General features: G+C 44.9%; 1 protein-coding gene across 1 annotated transcript in view; it reads left to right on the top strand.

The window, feature by feature from the left end:
* Window positions 1–10,316: 10,316 nt before the first annotated feature.
* LOC141154537 (histo-blood group ABO system transferase-like) overlaps window positions 10,317–20,749 on the top strand; it is a 321,283-nt gene continuing 310,850 nt past the window's right edge. Inside the window, exon 1 of the mRNA XM_073640603.1 lies at window positions 10,317–10,442. Within this exon, the coding sequence (XP_073496704.1) occupies window positions 10,436–10,442 (7 nt within the window). The 5' untranslated portion in view covers window positions 10,317–10,435. The remainder of the gene's footprint in view (window positions 10,443–20,749) is intronic.

Here is a 20,749-nt window from a genome sequence, read left to right as displayed (position 1 = left end):
AAGTGCCCCAACAGCCTGGTGCAATGTGCCCTAACAGACTGGTGCAAAGTGCCCCAACAGACTGGTGCAAAGTGCCCTAAGAGCCTGGTGCACAGTGGCCTAACAGCTTAGTGTAGAGTGCCCTAACAGCCTGGTGCAGAGTGCCCTAACAGTTTGGTGTAGAGTGCCCTAACAGACTGGTGCAGAGTGCCCTAACAGCCTGCTGCAAAGTGCATTTTTGGAGGAGGAGGATGAGGAGAAGGAAGAGGAGGAACCATGTTCACAGTAGGGTGGCACACAAAGCAGCTGGATCATAGCTGGGGGGATACAGAGGACCTAGACAATACACCTCCCCCCAATACACCTCCCCCCAAAGACAGCTTGTCATTGCCTCTGGGCAACCTGGCTCACATGAGCCAATACATGCTGCTGTTCCTATGCAACGACCGTCGAGTTGCCTGGATTGTTACCAGTACTGATTACTGGGTGACCACCCTGCTGGATCCCCGCTACAAGGACAACGTACCATCCTTACTTCCTTCACTGGAGCGGGATCGGAAAATGCGGGACTACAAGTGACACGCCCCCAGGGCCGTGGGGTACTCGGCAGCCGGGCCTCTGGATGCCGGTTGGGGGATATCACGGTGCCTGGCCCGGTCCGTGACCCAGGGCGGTCAGTGAAAAGGGGAACTTCTATTATATGGGGTTTGGGAAAGTTCGTGACGCCACCTGTGGTGTCTGGTGAAGAACACCAGCGCTGCAACAGTCCTCTGAGGCAGATGTTAGGGCAGCTTGTGATGGGACGGCTCCCCACAGGTGGAGCAGGCCTCAGGGCAGTGTGAGTGAATGGTGGTTGCGCTGGGCGTTATAGTGCAGGGAGGGAATGATGGCGCGGACGAAATAATTGGACAGAGGCGGTGCAGTGCAGTCATCCGTGTCTTTACTCACAGTTCTTAAGGCAGTCCACAGGTGCACTGTACAGGTGAAGGCCTCCCGCATCGCGCTGCGTTCACCGGACAGGGGTTCAATCCTTCCTCAGGCAGCTTGGGAATACCTGGCAGAACTCCACTTTCTCGTGTTCCTATTTTGACCGTCTTCACACTAGGTCCTTCTCCCTCCTGCCCTGCGCTGCCCACTCTGAGTCCTGTTCAGGTACTCTGAAGTCCCTCCTGTCCATCTGAGTTGCACAGACTTGCTTAACCCTCAGGGGACTAGAATGCGGCGACGATCCCTCTGTCTTCTGACAGATGCGGGGCATACGGGTGCAGTCCTGCACGCGCCGTACCCCCTAGGATCCTTTCTTAGAACGGAGCCTACTCCCCGCTCCCCTCCTGGGCCTCCTGACTTGGGCCTACTTGTGGAGCAGATCTCCTAATGAGACTCTGCTCCCGGACTGTTCTTCTGAATTGTCCCGAGCTGTTCTTCTGAACTGCTCCCACTGACTGAACTCTCCCTAACTCAACTGCCACCCTAAGATGGCTTCCCTATTTATACTCCTACCAAAGTGCTCCCTCTAACTACTTCCTCCACCCACACCCACTACTGGTTCCCCCCTACCTTTGGGTTCCCCCCACTCCAGCCAGGGTCAGGGCTCAGCAGCTGCGCTCTGCATGTTGCCCCTCCAGCCGGCCTGGAGCAGTGTAGTGTTGGATGCAGGTGTTTTGGGGTTCCGTACAGCACTCCCTCCTTACCCGAGAGAAGGGACACCCCACACCTCTGGGTGAGGTGCAGTACCTCTGTGGTGACTGAACCCTCAGGGGTGCCACATTCCCCCCCGGTAAAACACAGCACGTCCGCGGGCTGGAGCAAAGCAAAACAGGGATATATTGACATGCAAAATTTTTAAGAATGCATTTGCATATAAGACAATAAAACATTCTTCCCTTTATGGGAGGCACATCACTTTAACATTACAGGTTACATTTTTCAAACAGTATAAAACATTTCTTAAATAACATTTTCTTTTTTTTCAATAAGTGCAACAAGTAGCAGCATGAGGGACCCGTCTGCAAACCCTCAACGTAGCCCCTGGGCGTGGCTGCAGGGCATAGGTGATCCTGGTGATGGACCATGTCTTCCGCATTGCCAAACGGGTTTTTCTTCTGAGGTCATGGTTGTTGATATAAAACCAATAGGGTGCACTTTAAGAAGTGCTGAACTATTTACAACTCTAACGTCCGGCTGTTCACAGTCCTCAGCCTGTATACCCTGATGGGTAACCATGTAAATGCACACTATTTTAGGAAAACATTATTTTCAACTTTCACACTCAAAACCTTATTTTCAACTGTACCCTTACGGACAACTATATAAGCAATGTTCAGTCCCACTTGCTGGATCAATAGTGGGGACCCCGCCTGGGGTACTTTTCATTCTTCCCTGACCCAGCCGGGTCACGAGGGACTTCCTGCAGGGGTGTGTCCTCGCTGACATGATACAGGTGCAGGGTGTACCAGCCACGTTCACCATGGTGCCGGGTGAACGTGACGCGGTCTCCCGGATACAGGTTCCGGTCGGGATGGCCTTCCTCCAGCTCGGGCTCCACATCCCGCCGGTTTACAAATATGTCCCTCTCAAAATCGGGACTGCGGATAAAGCCCCACCCAGCCTTCAGATTGAATTTAACTATAAGGCCTTCCTCACGAGGGCTGGAGTGGGCCGACTCCGCCTGGCGGACTTGCGCCTTGGCGGCCTTGTCTCGGGCCTCCAGTGCTCACAGCACACCTGCCGCGCACGTCGCTCCTTCTCCAGTTGCAGTGTGCTTTACGGTGTATACATGCGTTTAGTCTGATTCCCCGCCCACTGTGTTTGGTGTTTTTTTTGAAGGGAGGCGTCTCCATGTGCATTCTTTTGCTATCAGTAACAGACCCTGTATGTGTATGTGTATTGATTGTCCTGAGGAAGTGGTGTGATCACCACGAAACGGGTAGAAATAAAGTCTATTTCATCATTACATCGACTTGGATTCCTCTGGTATATTATTCTGACAGGCGAGCAGCGCAGTCTGATGCCCCATTCTCTTCACCCAACAAAGGATCAATCCATTGTCAAAACATTCAAACATCACTCTATCAGCTATTGTGGTCCCTCCATTCCCCTTCAATCACTTCTTCAGCTACATTCTTTCTCATCTTTAGACCATGGTCTTGTAACCAACCATGCTGCTCTTTCATGAAAAGTCCTCACTTAGATACATATCCAGTTTCCCCCTTTCTGGGGGAATTCAAGGCTTTTCAATATTCTTTTACAATCTGTTATGACATTTTTGTCTTCATGTTCTCTGACCACTTTCTTTGCTGTCTTACCTTTGTGTTGTCTGTCTCTGTCTACTATTGAAACAAGGGAGGACTAGCACCGCTTAGATGATCAAATACTTTTGTATGGGCTTTGTATGTAATGGGCTTTTGTGCCATATACCAAAAAATGATCAGACAGAAAACAAAGAATTGTATATCTAGCACAAGTAAGCCCATAATAACAAGATAGAGGTGTTTGAAAGTGGCAAATGAAGTGTACAAAAAATACCATTATTGTTTACAAGGTGCACAGGGAATGGTTAAAAACATTTAAAAAGTAGGAAAAACCGGGGAAAGGTTTGACTGTCTGCCTAGGGTCCACATCACAATAAATAATGGACACGTCTACTATGGCAGGTTTCCATAATTGCCTCCCAACCCTTCTCAGGTGAACACTCTTGAAGCTTGTACCACAGTGCCGGCACACTTTTCTCATGTGTAGGTAGGCAACAAGCCACTTTCAAACCTTACACTCGTGTGTAGGTAAGCACCAAGCCACTTTCAAACCTTACACTCGTGTGTAGGTAAGCACCAAGCCACTTTCAAACCCTACATAACACAAACTCCAGGAAACAGACTACAAGATACCCCTTCAACAGAGTTGATCCTTCAGAAGAGCAAAATAAGACACACCAACATTAGTAATCGTCCAAGTAAGAATATACTACTATATTTTAGACTTTTACACTAATCCCATCACAAACACAGAGTTCAAAAAGTCATAGGTATCTTCAGTTGTTGGACCAGACTATTTAATGCAAAATAACTCATCCGGAATGGAGAAGGACCAAACTCACAGTGAAAGTGAAGAAAAAATGTAAGAATAAGCTTCTAACCTCATGCTGCAGGTTTTTAGATTCACTTTTGCTGGAGAGTCCTTCCTCACTCGAAATACAGATGGTACAATGTGCGTCTGGTCCATGTTTGGGTGCCAAATTTCTGTGAGTGAAATCAACTCTCTTCTGTGCCTTTTGAACTTCAAATATTAAGATATGTTTTACAAGATCTCGGAGAATCAATACAGCATAACCTTAGCATGGTGTACTAAGCAGGATTTCTGATTTAATAATACACAGCTCAAGTTTAAATAGTGTCGCAACCAAAGGAAACTTTCCAATAGGAATTTAGGGGCGTGAACAGAAACGTGAAACTTCTCCGCTCAGCAGTATTAGCTATTGATCACCATGAAAGAGGAGTCTGCAGACAAGATGGATACACAGACAACATGGAGTCTGTTCTCTCACAGGGACGAGTGTTCCTAACAATAATCTCTTCCAGCTAGTGCAATCAGACTGTCAATCGCGCAAAATGCTTGTCACGCAAGGTGAAAATATTTTTAAAGCTTGCTTAAACGTCACTGTTCTCTGCAGTACATAGGACGATGTAAATGTGTGCTGCCAAGGAGAATGATCTATGAACAGATTGACCATACTAATGATCGCTCCTTGCACATGAAAGTGCAGTCAGCCTGTATAAAAGAGCTATTAAATGACCACTAATAAGCACACAGTATATATATATATATATATATATATGTCAAAAAAACTGACCAGCACATCCCAAATGTGAACAGGTGCAAGCTGCAGAAACTGCATAAGATATATAAAAAGAAAGCGCAGCAGCACTCCATTATGGCCAAGATACATAAAGACAATAAAACCATTTAATTTAAACTGTGTTATTACTCAATAAGCTTTACTTACAAAAAATGGAGGTTCTTAGCGCATAAATTGGCCAATTCATGTGTGCCCATCAACCGCTGCAAGGTGACCTCCCATCTGATGGGTACTACTCTGCCTACATGCCTCTCTTGGGCTACAAGCCTATAACTCTGGACAGAACATGTCACTTCTGGGCTAAAACACCTACAATTTAAATGGGCTGGTAGAATAGATTATACATCACCTGCTGGTTAAATGGGGGGAGTGCAAGGTCAAACAGGAGGCAGTTCCCACCTCCTATAGTAATATGTCAAAAAAACTGACCAGCACATCCCAAATGTGAACAGGTGCAAGCTGCAGAAACTGCATAAGATATATAAAAAGAAAGCACAGCAGCACTCCATTATGGCCAAGATACATAAAGACAATAAAACCATTTAATTTAAACTGTGTTATTACTCAATAAGCGGTTGATGGGCACACATGAATTGGCCAATTTATGCGCTAAGAACCTCCATTTTTTGTAAGTAAAGTTTATTGAGTAATAACACAGTTTAAATTAAATGGTTTTATTGTCTTTATGTATCTTGGCCATAATGGAGTGCTGCTGCGCTTTCTTTATATATATATATATATATATATATATATATATATATATATATATATATAATATGATTAATCAGATAAGGGATAGGACCATATAAGTATGTAAATCTCAACGAACAAAAGTTTACCAATGCATATTACATGATGCAAGACTACAGGGTATGGAACATCTGTTACCCCGGTGGATGGATGAAATGACTTGTTTGTCAAAATAATTTAATGAAATGTTTTGTTATTTTTGATGTTTTTTACTTTAGTTACTTATAATTAAGGCACAAGGGATCGTGAAGAAACATGATGACAGCTAATCACCACGTATTTGTTTTTATCTTGTGAGACGTATATATAAAAGGCCAACACAAAGAACCAATGCACGTTCTTTTGGAAGACAACCGGGATCATACTAAAGTAAGACTTTTTTTTGTCTCATTGTCATAATATTAGATTTATTACCATATGTAAATATGTTACGAGCATAGAAGGAAAATGAGTGGCACTCACCACTGGCGCATTATTTTATACTATATTATTCCAAGATCATATGGGAATACAAAGTGAAGACACACAGAGTGGGCTCCAGCTGTTTCGCGTCTAATTACGCTTCATCCAGCCCTGACATCACACCTCTATGCTCTCCTCTTAAATTCACCAGTATTGTAATTTACAGACCTAAAGCCGCCTTCATAATGATTAACTGTGCTTTTTTTTGTAAGTTTTTTTGTGACGATTCCCCCTCTCTTGTGGTACTTGGAAATATAGACCCACCAATTGCAGGCAGTTTGGATCACTATTATGTTCCTCCCTCATCTGTTCAATAAGCCTAGGAGAACTTTTCCCAGAGTTTATTGAATGAACATGTTTACTGAAGCATTTATGGAGTGATCTAATGGTTTTGCCAATATAAAAATGATTATAATCACAAATGATCGCATATACTGCATATTTAGTTTGACATGTGAAAAAAATGATTGAAATGTACCTTATAGCGACCTAATTGCACAAAATTAAAAGTATACATGTGAACTTACCACTGAGTGATATTTCTTTAAGCCAATTTCTTTCTTTTCCTGCAGTTCTTTTGTGATTCCTCCTTTAACCAATGCATCTCTTATACTTTTTACTAAGTCTGAATCAGCCAATTGGTTACTTTGCAGGTAATGGAGCTAGTAAAGGATTACTTTCAACGACATATCATTTTTTTCTAATTATCATTTTTAGAATTTCACTCATAGGGTTATACTGGAATGATAATGACAAATCATTTTTCTTTTCTTAAAATCGTAATATCAATGAATGTTCCTGTGAATAGGCTCTGTCAAAATTATGTTTAATAATTGCTATTGGATAACCACTAGTGTTGAGTGAGTATGTTCTGTTCCGAGTATGCTCGGGCCGAGCTCTGAGTATTTACAGCTGCTCGGTGATATGTTTGAATCGCTCCCGTGTGCATGATTTGCAACTGTTTGACAGTTTTATTACATGTGAGGAATGTGTAAGAAATAGACATTCCTCACATGTATTAAAACTGTCAAACAGTTGCAAATCATGCACACGGAAGCGATTCAAACATATCACTGAGCAGCTGTAAATACTCGGAGCTCGGCCCGAGCATACTTGGCGAAAGGGTTAACAGAACATACTCGCTCAACACTAATAACCACAATCCTGCAACTGTTTATTAAATTCCTCAGATTACTTTAAAAATGATTTCTAACTATTGTTGATGCAACGTAAATTGCAAAAATTGACCATATGGTAAAGATTTTTTTATGTGATATGGATGATGCCTATCAAAATGTATGAGTGAATTTTTTGCTTTTGGTTTTCGATATTCATATTTATGTCTCTGACCCTCCACTATTTTGATTTCAACATCCAGGAATTCTATTTGGTTCCCACCCATTTTGCTTGGAAATCTCATATTAAACTTCATTGTGGTTTAAGAAGTTAACAAATTCAGTAAATTCCAGTGGTTTACCATCCCATATTATAAAAATATTGTCTATAAAATGTAAGAATAATTTGATATGCAATACAAATAGATTGCTCAAATTAAATATATTTTCAGTTTCAAAATATCCCAAAAATCTATTTGCAAAAGTTGGGGCAACTGCGTACCCATTACGGTACCAGCTGCCCGGGTATACCATTGGCCGACAAATTGAAAGGAATTATATCACAAGACAAAAGGATTGACATATAAATTCTAATAGTTTAACCTTGGTATTATTATCCTCCAATCGACGTTTTACGTTGTGTAGGATGCGGGTGTACAGGCTCTCGATGTCTATCATCACAATCTGGAATCCTTATTGCCAATCAAACTGCTCCAACATTTGTAAAACATCTCTTGTGTCTTATATATACAAGGAAGTTTCCTCAGTCCAAATAGTGGGATAGAGGCTCAATAACGGAACTCTGTCTCACTATTATAGAACGTCCAGGTGGATTGTCTAAACATTTATGGATTTTGGGAATAAAATACCAGTATGGTTTTTTAGGATATTTTTCGATTAGTTTTTTTTTTATTTAATTGCATGACAATACCCCTCTCTCAACTTGACTTAATAATAATGATCACAATCATTCCCTATGTGAGTGTGTGGGATTTTAATTTAAATATATATAAGTATTTTTGTTATTTAATTGACAATTTAGCTTCAGGCACATCGTATGCATGGGACATGACTCCAAAATTATCCCCCTTGTCTGCTGGTTTTATAACTATGTCACTGTTGTAGCCCAGCCAATTGAGAGCCTGTTGTTCCTCGGTCCTCAGATTGGACTCCCTACAGGGGTACAGTAAAGATTTTGTATCTCTTAGAACCTGTTTGCAGAACAGATCCAAAGTGGAGCCAGTAGGCAAGGGGGGGGGGATTCACTGATGAGGGGACTTCACCTGTAAATGGAGTCATTTTGTAATCAGATGATGCTATACTTGAGGTTTCTAGTAAGGTATCTAAAGTTTTATAATCAGATTCCTGAGAATTCGGACGAATACTAAAACCCAAAACATTAATAAGTTGTTCACCTGTCATTTGTAATTTTATTTCCGTATCTGCACCAGCTGAAAACAAATAATGTAAAAGTCATTTTCTGTACTGCCTTATAAAGATCCACTTCAGATTCATCATATTTAATGTTATTACTAACACAAAAATGTAAGCCTTTAAATAACGCTGACAGACGAGTGGCGTCAGATAGTTGTACATTAGAAATATTAGTAACATTAGTCTCCAGAACATTTTCTGATACATCACAGTTCATGGATCCACTTATCTTCTCCAAGAGACCTGTTTGTGCTTGAAGCCGCCTCTGGTATTTCTTTTGTTTTTGTTGTCCCCCTCAGATCGACTGTCTAAAGGGGATGCACTTCCTCCTATTTCCTGATTACCAATATATTTATGAGAGGACATTTCGTCATTAACTCTGGAATCTGATGATGATATAATCTGATCATGATATAATCTGATCATGATATAATAAATAATCAGCATTTTTCCCTTGTTTTTTTCTATAGTTGTTCCTTAAACGTTTGGAATTTTTAGTCCACTGATTAATTTTGTCTTGATCAAAGTCCTGTTTATCAGGAAGAAATTTATCATTTTTTCTTTCCTTGTTCTTAGACTGAATTACAGTCATTTTCCTCTCTTATCGTTTGATCAAGTTACCATATTGACTATCATTTAGACATTTTTTTCAACTCCATTTTTGCTTTGAGTAATTCCTCTGAAGTTACTGTGTATTCTTTTTCAGTCCGTTAAAATTACAGAGTGCTCCACATGTAACAGTCTCTATTCTGAAGCGAATCCAACATCCTCATGAAATTGGATTATCTCTTTAAATATCCTTAAACTCCGTGTGGAAAGATCACAATTACTATATGATTGCAATGAATTAATAGTCCAAAATAAACGTACCTTCTTTTCCGCTTTAAACAAGTGTACTGAGCGAGGCCAGTCACTACTAGCCGGCACGTGGCCACATGTATACATGTGCGCAGTGTGTGCACTGTGAGGATTCACAAATCTGCAGTCTTGTACCCCAAAGCCAGATGGCCCATTTAAATTAACACTTTTTTAACCTTAGCACTCCGCTTTTCACATACCACATAATGGATGTAGAAGCTGAAGCTCCCAATCCCATGGGAGAAATTCTGGAATCTGAGGCTTTAATTAAAGGTCAGGAAGATGTGGGGACATTTTTTGCACAATGTAACATCAAAGATGAATTGCACATATTGAGTATCAGGACTTTGGAATAAAAAAGCATTTATCTTTGCGGAAAAGGAGGAACATTTATTTTGGACCATTCATTGCAATCATACAGTGACTGGGATCGTTCCCCACGGGGTTAAAGTATATTTAAAGAGATATCCCAATTTCATGAGGATGTTTAATTTATTTCAGAATGGAAATGATTACTTGTGGAGCACTCCCTGAATTTACCGGTCTGAAAAAGAACATGCAGTAACTCCAGAGGAATTACTCAAAGCAAAAATGGAGTTGAAAAAGCTTCTAATTGATAGCCAACATAGTAACTTTGTCAAACGATAGGAAAGGAAAATGACTGTAATTCAGTTTGAGATTAAGGAAAGAAAAAAAAGACAAATTTCTTCCTGATAAACAGGACTTTGATCAAGACAAAAAATTTTAGTGGAATAAAAATGCCAAACGTTTAAGGAACAACTATAGAAAAAAACAAGGGAAAAATACTGATTATTGGACCATGGACTCAGGTTCAGATTACAGAGTTAATTATGAAATGTCAACTCATAAACATATGGTTAATCAGGAAAATGGATTGACAGACTGAAGGAGCTGCACTTCCTCCTAAGGGGACGACAAAAACATAAGAAATACCAGAGGCGTCTTCAAGAAGATAAGTGGATCCATGAAATGTGATGTATCAAAAAATGTTACGGAGACAAATGTTATTAATATTCCTAATGTACACCTATCTGAAGCTAATCTGTCAGTGTTATCTGCTAAATATGATGAATTAGTAGTGGATCTTCATAAGGCAGTACGGAAAATGAATTTATATTGATTGTTTTCAGCAGGTGGAGACACAGATGTAAAAATGCAAATGACAGGTGAACAACTGATTAACGTTTTGGGTTTTAGTATTCGTCTGAATTTTCAAGAATCTGATTATAAAGCTTTAAATACCTTACTATAAACCCCAAGTATAGTATCATCTCATTCCAAAATGATTCCATTTACAGGTGAAGTCCCCTCCTCAGTGAATCCCCTCTTGCCTGCTGGCTCCGCATTGGGGAGTGGGGAGTCCAATCTGAGGACTGAGGAACAACAGCCTCTCAATTGGCGGGGCTCCAACAGTGAAATAGTTATAAAGCCAGCAGACAAGGGGGATAATATTGTGGTCATGTCCCGTGCATATTATATGGATGAAGCCAATCGTCAATTAAGTGATAAAAATAGCAATACATCTTTACGTTCAGATTCCACACACTCATATAGGGAACAATTGCAATCATTATTAAGACAAGGAGTTGAGAGAGGGGTATTGTCACAGAATTTTTCCAAAAAATAATAGTGGAATATCCTAAAAAAGCATACAGGCATTTTATTTCCAAAATCCATAAATGTATAGATCATCCAACTGGTCGTCCTATAATAGTGGGACGGGGTTCAGTTACTGAGCCTCTATTCTGCTATTTGGACTGGATGTTACACCCATTAGTTGAGAAAACTCACTTGATTGGCAAGAGGGATTCCTGCTGGCGACGATGGACGTCGAGAGCCTGTACACGCGCACCCCACAGGATGCAAGACGTCGATTGGAGGATAATGATACTGAGAGTAAACTATTGGAATTCATGTATAAATCCTAGTTTTGCTTTGGGACATCATTCCTTTTAATTTTCAGGCCACTGGTTTACCCAGGCAGCTGGTACTGCATTAGGTATGCCAGTGGCCCCAACTTTGGCAAATATAGTTTTGGGGTATTTTGAAAATGAAAAGATATTTAATTTGACCAATCTATTTATATCACATATTAAATTATTCTTATAATTTATAGACAAGATTTTTATAGTATGAATGGTAAATAGTGATGAGTGAGCACTAAAATGCTCGAGTGCTCAGTACTTGAAGCAAGCAGGTCAGATGCTCGAACGGACTCGACTCGAGTACCGAGTATAATGGAAGTCAATGGGAAACTTGAGCATTTTTCCGGAAGACCTTAACAGGAGGGCTGGGAGGAAGAGGGCAGGAAAATCGCTGAAATGGTTGGAAACAATGCTCAAATGTAATGGGAACAGTATGAAGAAGATGCCTGGACACATCTCTGACTCCCAGGTCGCTGCTGGGAACAATATTGTCAGAGTATTACTCCACTTTTAGGTTACGTTCCCACAATCAGTGTTTGTTCAGGCTTTCACGCAGCTGAATTTCCGCATGAATCCCGCACCTCAGCTCACTTGCATTTTTCCTTGCGTTTTTGTGTGCGTTTTTGTGTCATGCGTTTTTGTTTCTCATTGGTATGTTAATAGATGTGCAAAGATGTAGATAGATTGATACAGTGGCATGTAAAAGTATGGATACACCTGGTCAAAATTACTGTTATTGTGAACAGTTAAGCAAGTTGAAGATGAAATGATCTCTAAAAGGCCTAAAATTAAAGATGACACATTTCCTTTGTATTTTAGGGTAAATATATATATATTATCATTTTTTACATTTTAAAGATTACAAAAAGGAAAATGGGCCAATGACAAAGTTTGGGCACTCTTGGAGATTTGTGTGATAACTTTGACCAGGGTTTCAAACCTTAATTAGCCTGTTAGGGTTATGCCTTGTTCACTATAATCTTTAGGAAAAGCCAGGTGATGCAAATTTCCCAGCTTTATAAAAACCCAGCCTCCTGTAATCTTGTGACAAAAATCAGTAGCCATGGGTTCTTCTAAGCAGCTGCCTAGCACTCTGAAAATGAAAATGGTGGAGGCCCACAAAGTAGGAGAAGGCTATAAGAAGATAACACAGTGTTTTCAAATTGCCCTTTCCTCAGTAATGTAATTAAGAAATGGCATTTATGAGGAACAGTGAAGGTCAAGATAAGGTCTAGAAGACCAAGCAAAATTTCAGTGAGAGCTGCTCGCAGGATTGCTAGAGAGGCAAATCAAAACCCCCGGTTGACTGCAAAAGACCTTCAGAAAGATTTATCAGACTTTGGAGTTGTGGTACATTGTTCTAATGTTCAGAGACACCTGCACAAATATGGCCTTCATGCAAGAGTCATCAGTTGAAATCCTCTCCTGCATCCTCACTACAAAATTCAGCTTCAGAAGTATGCAAAAGAACATCTAAACAAGCCTAATGCATTTTGGAAGCAAGTCCTGTGGACCGTTGATGTTAAAATATAACTCTTTTTGCCACAATGATTAAAGGTAAGTGTGGAGAAAAAAGGCCACAGAATTTCAGGAAAAGAACGTCTCACCAACCATTAAGCATGTGCATGGATCAATCATGCTTTGGGGTTCTGTTGCAGCCAATGGCACAGAGAACATTTCACGGGTAGAGGGAAGAATGGATTTAATTAAATTTCAACAAATTCTTGATGCAAACATAACACCATCTGTAAAAAAGCTGAAGCTGAAAAGAGGATGGCTTCTACAAATGGATAATGATCCTAAACACACGTCAAAATCCACAACAGACTACCACAAAAGGCGAAGCTGAAGGTTTTACAATGGCCCTCACAGTCCCCTGATCTGAACATCATTGAAAATCTGTGGCTAGACTTCAAAATAGCAGTGCAAGCAAGACGACCCAGGAATCTCACAGAACTGGAAGAATTTTCAAAGGAAGAATGGATGAAAATCCCTCCAACAAGAATTCAAAGACTCTTGTCTGGCTACAAAAAGGCATTTACAAGCTGTGATACTTTCAAAAGGGGGTGGTACTAGGTACTAACCATGCAGAGTGCACAAACTTTTGCATTGGCTCATTTTCTTTTTGCAATTTTTAAAATGTAAAATATGAAAATATATATTTTTTCTTTGCCTAAAATGCAAAGGAAATGTGTCAACTTTAACTTTAGCCCTTTTAGAGATCATTTCATCTTCAATTTGCTTAACTGTTTACAATAACAGTTATTTTGACCAAGGGGGCACAAACTTTTACATGTCACTGTAGTTATATGGGGTAGATAAATAGATAGTAGTGTTGCGCGTACGTGCTCGGATAAGGCGCTATCCAAGCATCTTCGGCGTGCTCACAAAATATGTTTGCGTCGCCGCAGCTGCATGTCTTACCACTTTTAGACAGCTGCTAACATATTTTGCGAGCATGCCGAAGATACTCAGTTAGAACTCAAGCGTGCTCGGATAATGCCTTATCCGAGCATGTTCACGCAACACTAATAGATAGATATGGGGTAGATAGATAGATAGATATTGGGTAGATAGATAGCTAGATAGATATCTGTGAGATATATAATTAGTGCTGTGCATGTGTAGTTTACTGTACATGGATTAACTTCATAAACAAATTAAAAAAATGATGGGGGGTCCTCCCCTATTTTTGATAATCAGCCATGGTAAAGCAGACAGCTGTGGGCTTAGATTATCGAGCTGGGAAGGTCCATGGTTATTGGGCCCTTCCCAGTCTAAAATGACAAGCCCTCAGCCGCCCCAGAATTGGCACATCACGTTAGATGCACCAATTCTGGTGCTTTGCCGAGCTCTTCCCAATTGCCCTGGCGCGGTGGCAATCGGGGTATTGGAAGTTAGATTTGATGACAGTTGTGATTTTTCAAAAATCACAGCTGGCATTAAGCCCTGGGGTTAGTAATGGCGTGGTGTCCATAAAACACCCATATTACTAACCCAGTAATCAAAAAATAAAAAACACACACACAGAAAAAATACTTTACAGTATTTGAATAAAGACTTCCCCACACTATCCCTCATTCACCAATTTATTGAAAAAGAATAGAAAGAATTCCATGCAGGTTCGAAGTAATCCAACAAATCTAAAGTAGTCCATAGAAGGATACCTGAAAGACATAAAAAGACAGAAATAAAGACAACCAATTTATTACCCAAAATGTTGCCACGCAGGTCCGATGTAGTCCACGTTCCTCGAATCCGTCTCCGGCGTCTGTGAATAGCAGTAATGTTCCTGCTATTCACAGGCACCGGGTAGCTGTGTCCAGAACGCTAGCATTATTAATTGTAGGCACGCAGCCTAAGGCAATAAAGCCTGCCTATATGCCTTTAATGCAAAACTATCCCTCCTCCACCAGCACTACACTGAAAATGTTAAAAGGCTCGGATGCCGCACACAGCACGCAGAGAGTATAGCAGAGGTTTAATTCAAGATTTGGTTTCTCCACACAGGGAGTGTAAATTTAAGTAACACAACAATAAAACTAAAATCGGACAATAAACGATTGTGGTTTAACTATAACACGGAAAGGATGAACAATACGGCGCAGTCCCAAAAGTTCAGGCTGAATAAGAGAAGGTAGATTACTGGAGGCTTGCACTTATCTGTCCTTTAGCGATAACTACGTCCGTCTTCAGACACTCACTCCAGAGTGTCCGTCTTCTGGCGGCAGTGGGCAGTCTCGGGTCTCACCCACTGGGCCCCCAGTCCTTTGACTACACGACAGCGGTCACGACTCCTTTATGAGCCGTAGCAAGCTCCTCCGGCGTACAACAAACTGCGTTAGGATCACTAATCCCGGGTTCGTCCTCACCCGTAGGTCACCTTCAGATGTCTGGAAAACTGTGGTGATGCAGGTAACTGAACGTTCACTTTCTGTAGGCCCGGTACAGACCGCACGACCCTTGTTTTGCGGCAAACTGTGTCACCCGTTCATCCGTCACCGCAGACAGGTCAGCACGTCTCTATTTCACCAAGGACAGGGCAGCACGTCTCTCTCTCGTTGTCGACAGGTCAGACCATTTCTCCCCAACTGCCGGTCGGCTCTCCACAACCAACTGTCTCTTTCGTGCTAGCCCAGACACCTGACTTCCTCTCTTCCGTCCCTCTCCTCTGTCCTCCAGCACTGTCCAGGAAGTCCCCCGTGCACTCTTAATCCGGTCCCCTGGCAACACTGGGCAGGACCCTGGCAGTTCCGGCGCCAGAGCTCCGCACCTGTCCCTAGGCAAGTCTTCCTTCTTACACTCCCGCTCCCTTTGAGCTCGCCATTCCATGGGCAAGAGTTTTTTCACCAGGCGCTCACACTCTCTGACCTCTTGGATGATACGTTGCCAGATGAACTGATCCTGATTGTAGCGGATAGGCGGCACACCAGCCGTGGATCGTTCGGACCGGCGTAACGCAGTTAGAGCGCAGGGTACTTGAGAGTCGATGGGGTTCCCAACTTCGCCCGGCCCAGCCTGACGGAGCGGTGGGCCCTCCTCTCTCGTGTGGGAAGCTGTGGGTGATGTGAGACTGGGGATTGCAGCCACTATCGTCTCTTCCTCCTCATAATCGTAGACGGGCGCACTGGGTGTGGGATCTCTCGTCCTTGTGCTGAGTTCTTCCTTCTTTTCCTCATTGCTAGACAAACAGGGCCGTAACATGCTTCGATGAACGATTCTAGTTGTAGCCACTTCTTCCCCCTCAGGCTGAACCTCATACACCGGTCCTTCAGGACTAACTCTCCGTTTCACTCGATATGGGGTCGACTCCCACCGTCTACTCAGCTTGCCCCGGGGTCTCTTGTCCCGTACCAATACCCGTTCTCCCGACTTAAAGGCTGTCCCCCGAAGAGGTGGCGTTTCATGGTGCCTATGTTCCTTAAACTTCTGCTGCACCAACCTCCGAAGAGTCTGCAACCGGTGCCGATGCTCCCGGACCCAGGTAGATGGGCCCGTCCGGGGCCAGTCCTCCATGGGATCTAGTTCGAGCTCGGTGATCTCCCTACCCTTTTGTCCGAACAGCAGGGTGTAGAGGGTGAACCCTGTGGCACTATGTACCCGGTTATTATAGGCACACACCAGCTCAGCCACAAACTTCGGCCAGCGTACCTTCCGATCTTCTTCCAAGGTTCGAAGCATCTGGATCAAAGTTCTGTTGAAGCGTTCACAGGACCCATTCCCTTGCGGATGGTAAGGGGTGGTGCTAGACTTCTCGATCTTGTATAGCCGGTGCAGCTCCTCCATCACCCGTCCTTGGAAACAAGCTCCTTGATCGGAGTGAATTCTCTTTGGACAGCCATAGACCCTGATGAAGTCCCGACAGATTGCCTGGGCAGCAGATTCAGCTGTCTGATCCCTGGTCGGAGTTACCACCGCGAATTTCGTGAAGTGGTCGGTCATGACCAGGCAATGTCCATACCCGAGATGCGCCGGCCCGATGGTCAGGTAGTCGATCATCAACACCTCTAAGGGCGCAGCCGTCACAATGGTCTGGACAGGGGCCCGCTGCTCTGGGGTTTTCACCAACTCACAACTCCGGCACTTCTGGCAGACGTTCTCCACTGCAACTCTTAGCTGGGGGTGGTACACCAGTCTCTGCAGCCACTGGAAGGTCTTTTCGGGTCCAAAGTGTGCTCCCCGCTCGTGTGCTTCCTTGGCCAGTGTCCCAATCACACTCTCTGGAACCACTACTTGCCAAGTGGGGCCGAACTCCTGTACCAACTGGACCCGTCTGTACAACAAGCCGTCCTGCAGGCTCAGTCTCTCCCACTGCCGCAGCATCTTCAGCCCCTCTGGTGTCAGGGTCCCCCTTTCTTTGCGGTTAGGGACTTGTTTCAAAGCCACCCACTGTCGCAACTGCGCAATCTCTCCATCCATTTGCTGCATCCGTACCCACTCGTCCCTGGGTCGCCCCAACATGTGTCCTTCTTTCACTTCCCCGATCTGTCCCTGCGTAGCGGACAACGGGCTGCCAACCCTCCGGAAGCTGGGCACCTCTTCGGCCTCCAGTTCTTCGTCTCGGTCACAGTCGGGGTGCTCATGGGTCACCCTGGAGAGGGCATCAGCATGCGTGTTTTCAGCCCTAGGCCGGTAGGTGATCTTATACCGGTACCAAGCCATGCAAGCCACCTATCGTTGTTCCAGGGCTCTCAACTTCACGTTCTCCAGATGAGCCAACGGGTTGTTGTCTGTCTTCACCAACACTTCAGACCCGGACAAGTACTCCGCGAACTTTTCTGTCATTGCCCACACAAGGGCCAACAATTCCAGTTTAAAGGAGCTGTAATTGTCTGGGTTCTTCTCAGAGTCTCGGAGGGAGCGACTCGCATATGCTATCACCCGCTCTCTCCCCTCCTGCTCCTGCGACAGCACGGCCCCTAGACCAAGGAGACTTCCATCGGTGTGAAGAACGAAGGACTGAGAAAAGTCTGCGTAGGCCAGTATGGGAGCTTCCGTCAGGGCCATCCTTCCGTCAGGGCCATCTTCAAGGCCCTGAAGGCCTCCTCCTCATTTCACTGTTCGATTTTTCGAGCCCGCAGGTATCCCTTGAAGAAGCTCCAGTAGCGGATTAGCGATGCGCGTGAAATTTTTCACGAATCTGCGGTAATATCCTGCGAGTCCTAGGAAGGCCCGCATGTCCTTTACAGTCTTCGGGGTGGGCCACTCTTGCACGGCGGCCACTTTGTCCCGAGTGGGTCTGACTCCTTCACCGGACACCGTGTGCCCGAGGTACTCAACCTGCATGCGGAATATATGACATTTTTGTGGCTTCACCTTCAGGCTGTGATTTCGAAGGCAACTCAAGACTTGCTCCAGTCGTCGTAGATGTTCCTGGAAGGTTGACGCATAGACGATGATGTCATCGAGGTAGATCAGTGTGGCCTCAAAGTTCAGATCGCCTAAACATCTCTCCATGAAGCGTTGAAAGGTCCCGGGACCGTTGGTTAGGCCAAAAGGCATCCGATTAAACTCGAAGAGTCCTATGGGCAACACGAATGCTGTCTTGGCACGGTCGTGTTCAGCCACTGGCACTTGCCAGTATTCGCTGGCCAGATCCAGGGAGGAGTAGTATTTTGCCTTGCCTAGGGCAGATAGAGACTCCTCGATACTGGGTAAAGGGTACGAGTCTCTTACGGTGCAAGCATTTAGCCTTCTGTAGTCCACACAGAATAGTAGGGTTCCATCCTTCTTCCTGACCATGACGATTGGAGCCGCCCACGGGCTCTGGCTTTCCCGAATCACCCCATTCTGTATCATATGGGCCAGCATTTCCTTCACCTCCTGGTACATTTGCAGGGGTATCTGTCTATACAGTTCCCATACCGGAGCAGCATTTCCCGCAGGGATCTCATGGGTGATGGCCTCGGTACATCCAAACTCGTCCTCATGTCGGGCAAAGACGTCCTGGTACCGTCCCAGCATCTCTTCGACCTGGTACACCTGTTCCGTCGTGAGCCCTGTCAAATCAGCACGCATCTGTTCTAGGATCCTTCGATCGTCCTTAGTCTGAGGTCGAGGAGACCCCGATTGTATGGTGATCACCAGGATCCAGGGATCCCCCTTTACGGCTGACAATTGTAACGCATTTGGCGGTTCCAGCTGTTCTGGCATCCTCAGGATCTGGGCCATTTCGGTCCTGGCGGGAAGAATGAGCTCACTCGGATTCAGGTTCACGCATCGCACCACCACGTTTCCCTTATGGATGGTAGCCAAGGTCCGCGCTACCAATAGACCTGAAGGCACATTGTCCACGGTGGTTGACTCGATCTGAATCTCTACCCCTTCTAGTGGGGTGAAGGCTCGGACGGGCAAAGTGAGGACTGTCTGTCCGGGTGGTAAGGTGAGGGTGTTGGTGGCGGGTATTATCACCTTTCCCAGAACTTTTCCCCCACTCGAGGTCTCTTGCGCCTGGGCAACCCTGATCAGCTGCTGGAGGGCCTTTCTTTGAGGGGCTCTAGAGTTCGACCGCCCTAGCGTGAGCTCTCGTGGTTCCCTAATCAGGATCTGCCCGATTTCCTTCAGCACGTTCATACCGAGGGTCACTGGTGGTCCTGGGCCGGCATCTCCGCCTGTCAGGACGACTCCTTTTCTTTCCACATCTTGTCCGCACACCCGGATGCGTAACCACACTACTCCTGTGACCCGAATGGGCAGTTGGTTAGCGGCTGTGAGCTTTATCAAGGGACCCCCTTCATTTCGTGCCATCTCTGGGTACCGCTGACGGAAATAAGTTTCTCCCATGGTGGTCACTTGAGATCCCGTGTCGATCAAGCAGTGAACCGCCCGTCCGCCAAGCTCGGCCCACACTGTCGGGCTCATGGATATTAAGTCTTCGGGACTCACTGCCTTCCTCCACTCCGGGTTGCGTCCCTCACACCCGGAACCCGTCAGTTTAATGGCTGCCGGGACAGAGGCCTTCCTCGACTGGCACAGCTTCTGGCGTAATGCCCCATGCCCCACAATTCCAACACGTTGGTCCCCTGTCTGCAGGGGGTCATCGGGGCACCCGATTGGGCTCTGTTTCAACCCGGGGTCTGGGCTCGTCCTTTACTTCGCCCGGGGGTCTCGGGTCAACTTTTCCGGCTCCCACTGATTGAGCCACTCGAATATTGTACCACTCTTCTCGCATTTCTTGGATCTCCTGCCGCATCTCTCGGGCCCATTCTGGTTCGGCCATGGGCGACGGGGGCACTGCATTGCCCTGGACCATCCCTGCCAGGGTCACTACCCCCATCTCCTGTTCCCTCACGCGGGCCTCTGCCCCTGCCTCCAGAAATGTCATACGCGGGTTGGTGCGCAAGCGCTCTCGCAAGGCCTGTCTCAGCTGCCCATCTCTGAGGCTGGCTACGAACTGGTCCCTAAGTACTAGGTCCGGTGGCCCCACTCCCACGTCTTCTAGGTTTGTTTTCCTAGTGATGTAAGTGTACACGCTCTGTAGGGCATTGACATATTGGGTCACAGTCTCCCCCTCCCTTTGTACCTGTTGGAACAGTCGCATCCTTAACTCTGCCACATTAGTAGGGTCCCCATGCATTTCTTCTAGGATCCGTACCACCTTTTTCACCATATTTCGGTCAGTGGGGGAATGAAACATTACTGACTGTCGAGCTTCTCCTTCTAAAGCCAACAAAGCTATCTCTGCTTGCATATCGGGGGTCATTGGGTGCATGCGTAACATGCTCTTAACCCGTTCTACCCAATCCCACAGCATCATGTTGTCTCCGGTAAACTTTGGGAGATTATTCAACATGGCGCCCAGGGGTAGGCTAGCTGTAGGGGCTCTCGCGCTGGCCTGGTCTGCCATGCCTGCA

The sequence above is a fragment of the Phyllobates terribilis genome, unplaced genomic scaffold, assembly GCF_046119375.1.
Source record: "Phyllobates terribilis strain yellow unplaced genomic scaffold, ASM4611937v1 Scaffold_7__3_contigs__length_470593459, whole genome shotgun sequence".
Lineage (NCBI taxonomy): Eukaryota > Metazoa > Chordata > Amphibia > Anura > Dendrobatidae > Phyllobates > Phyllobates terribilis.
Note: the sequence above shows the minus strand (reverse complement) of the source record. Positions and strands in the feature narration are given on the sequence as shown.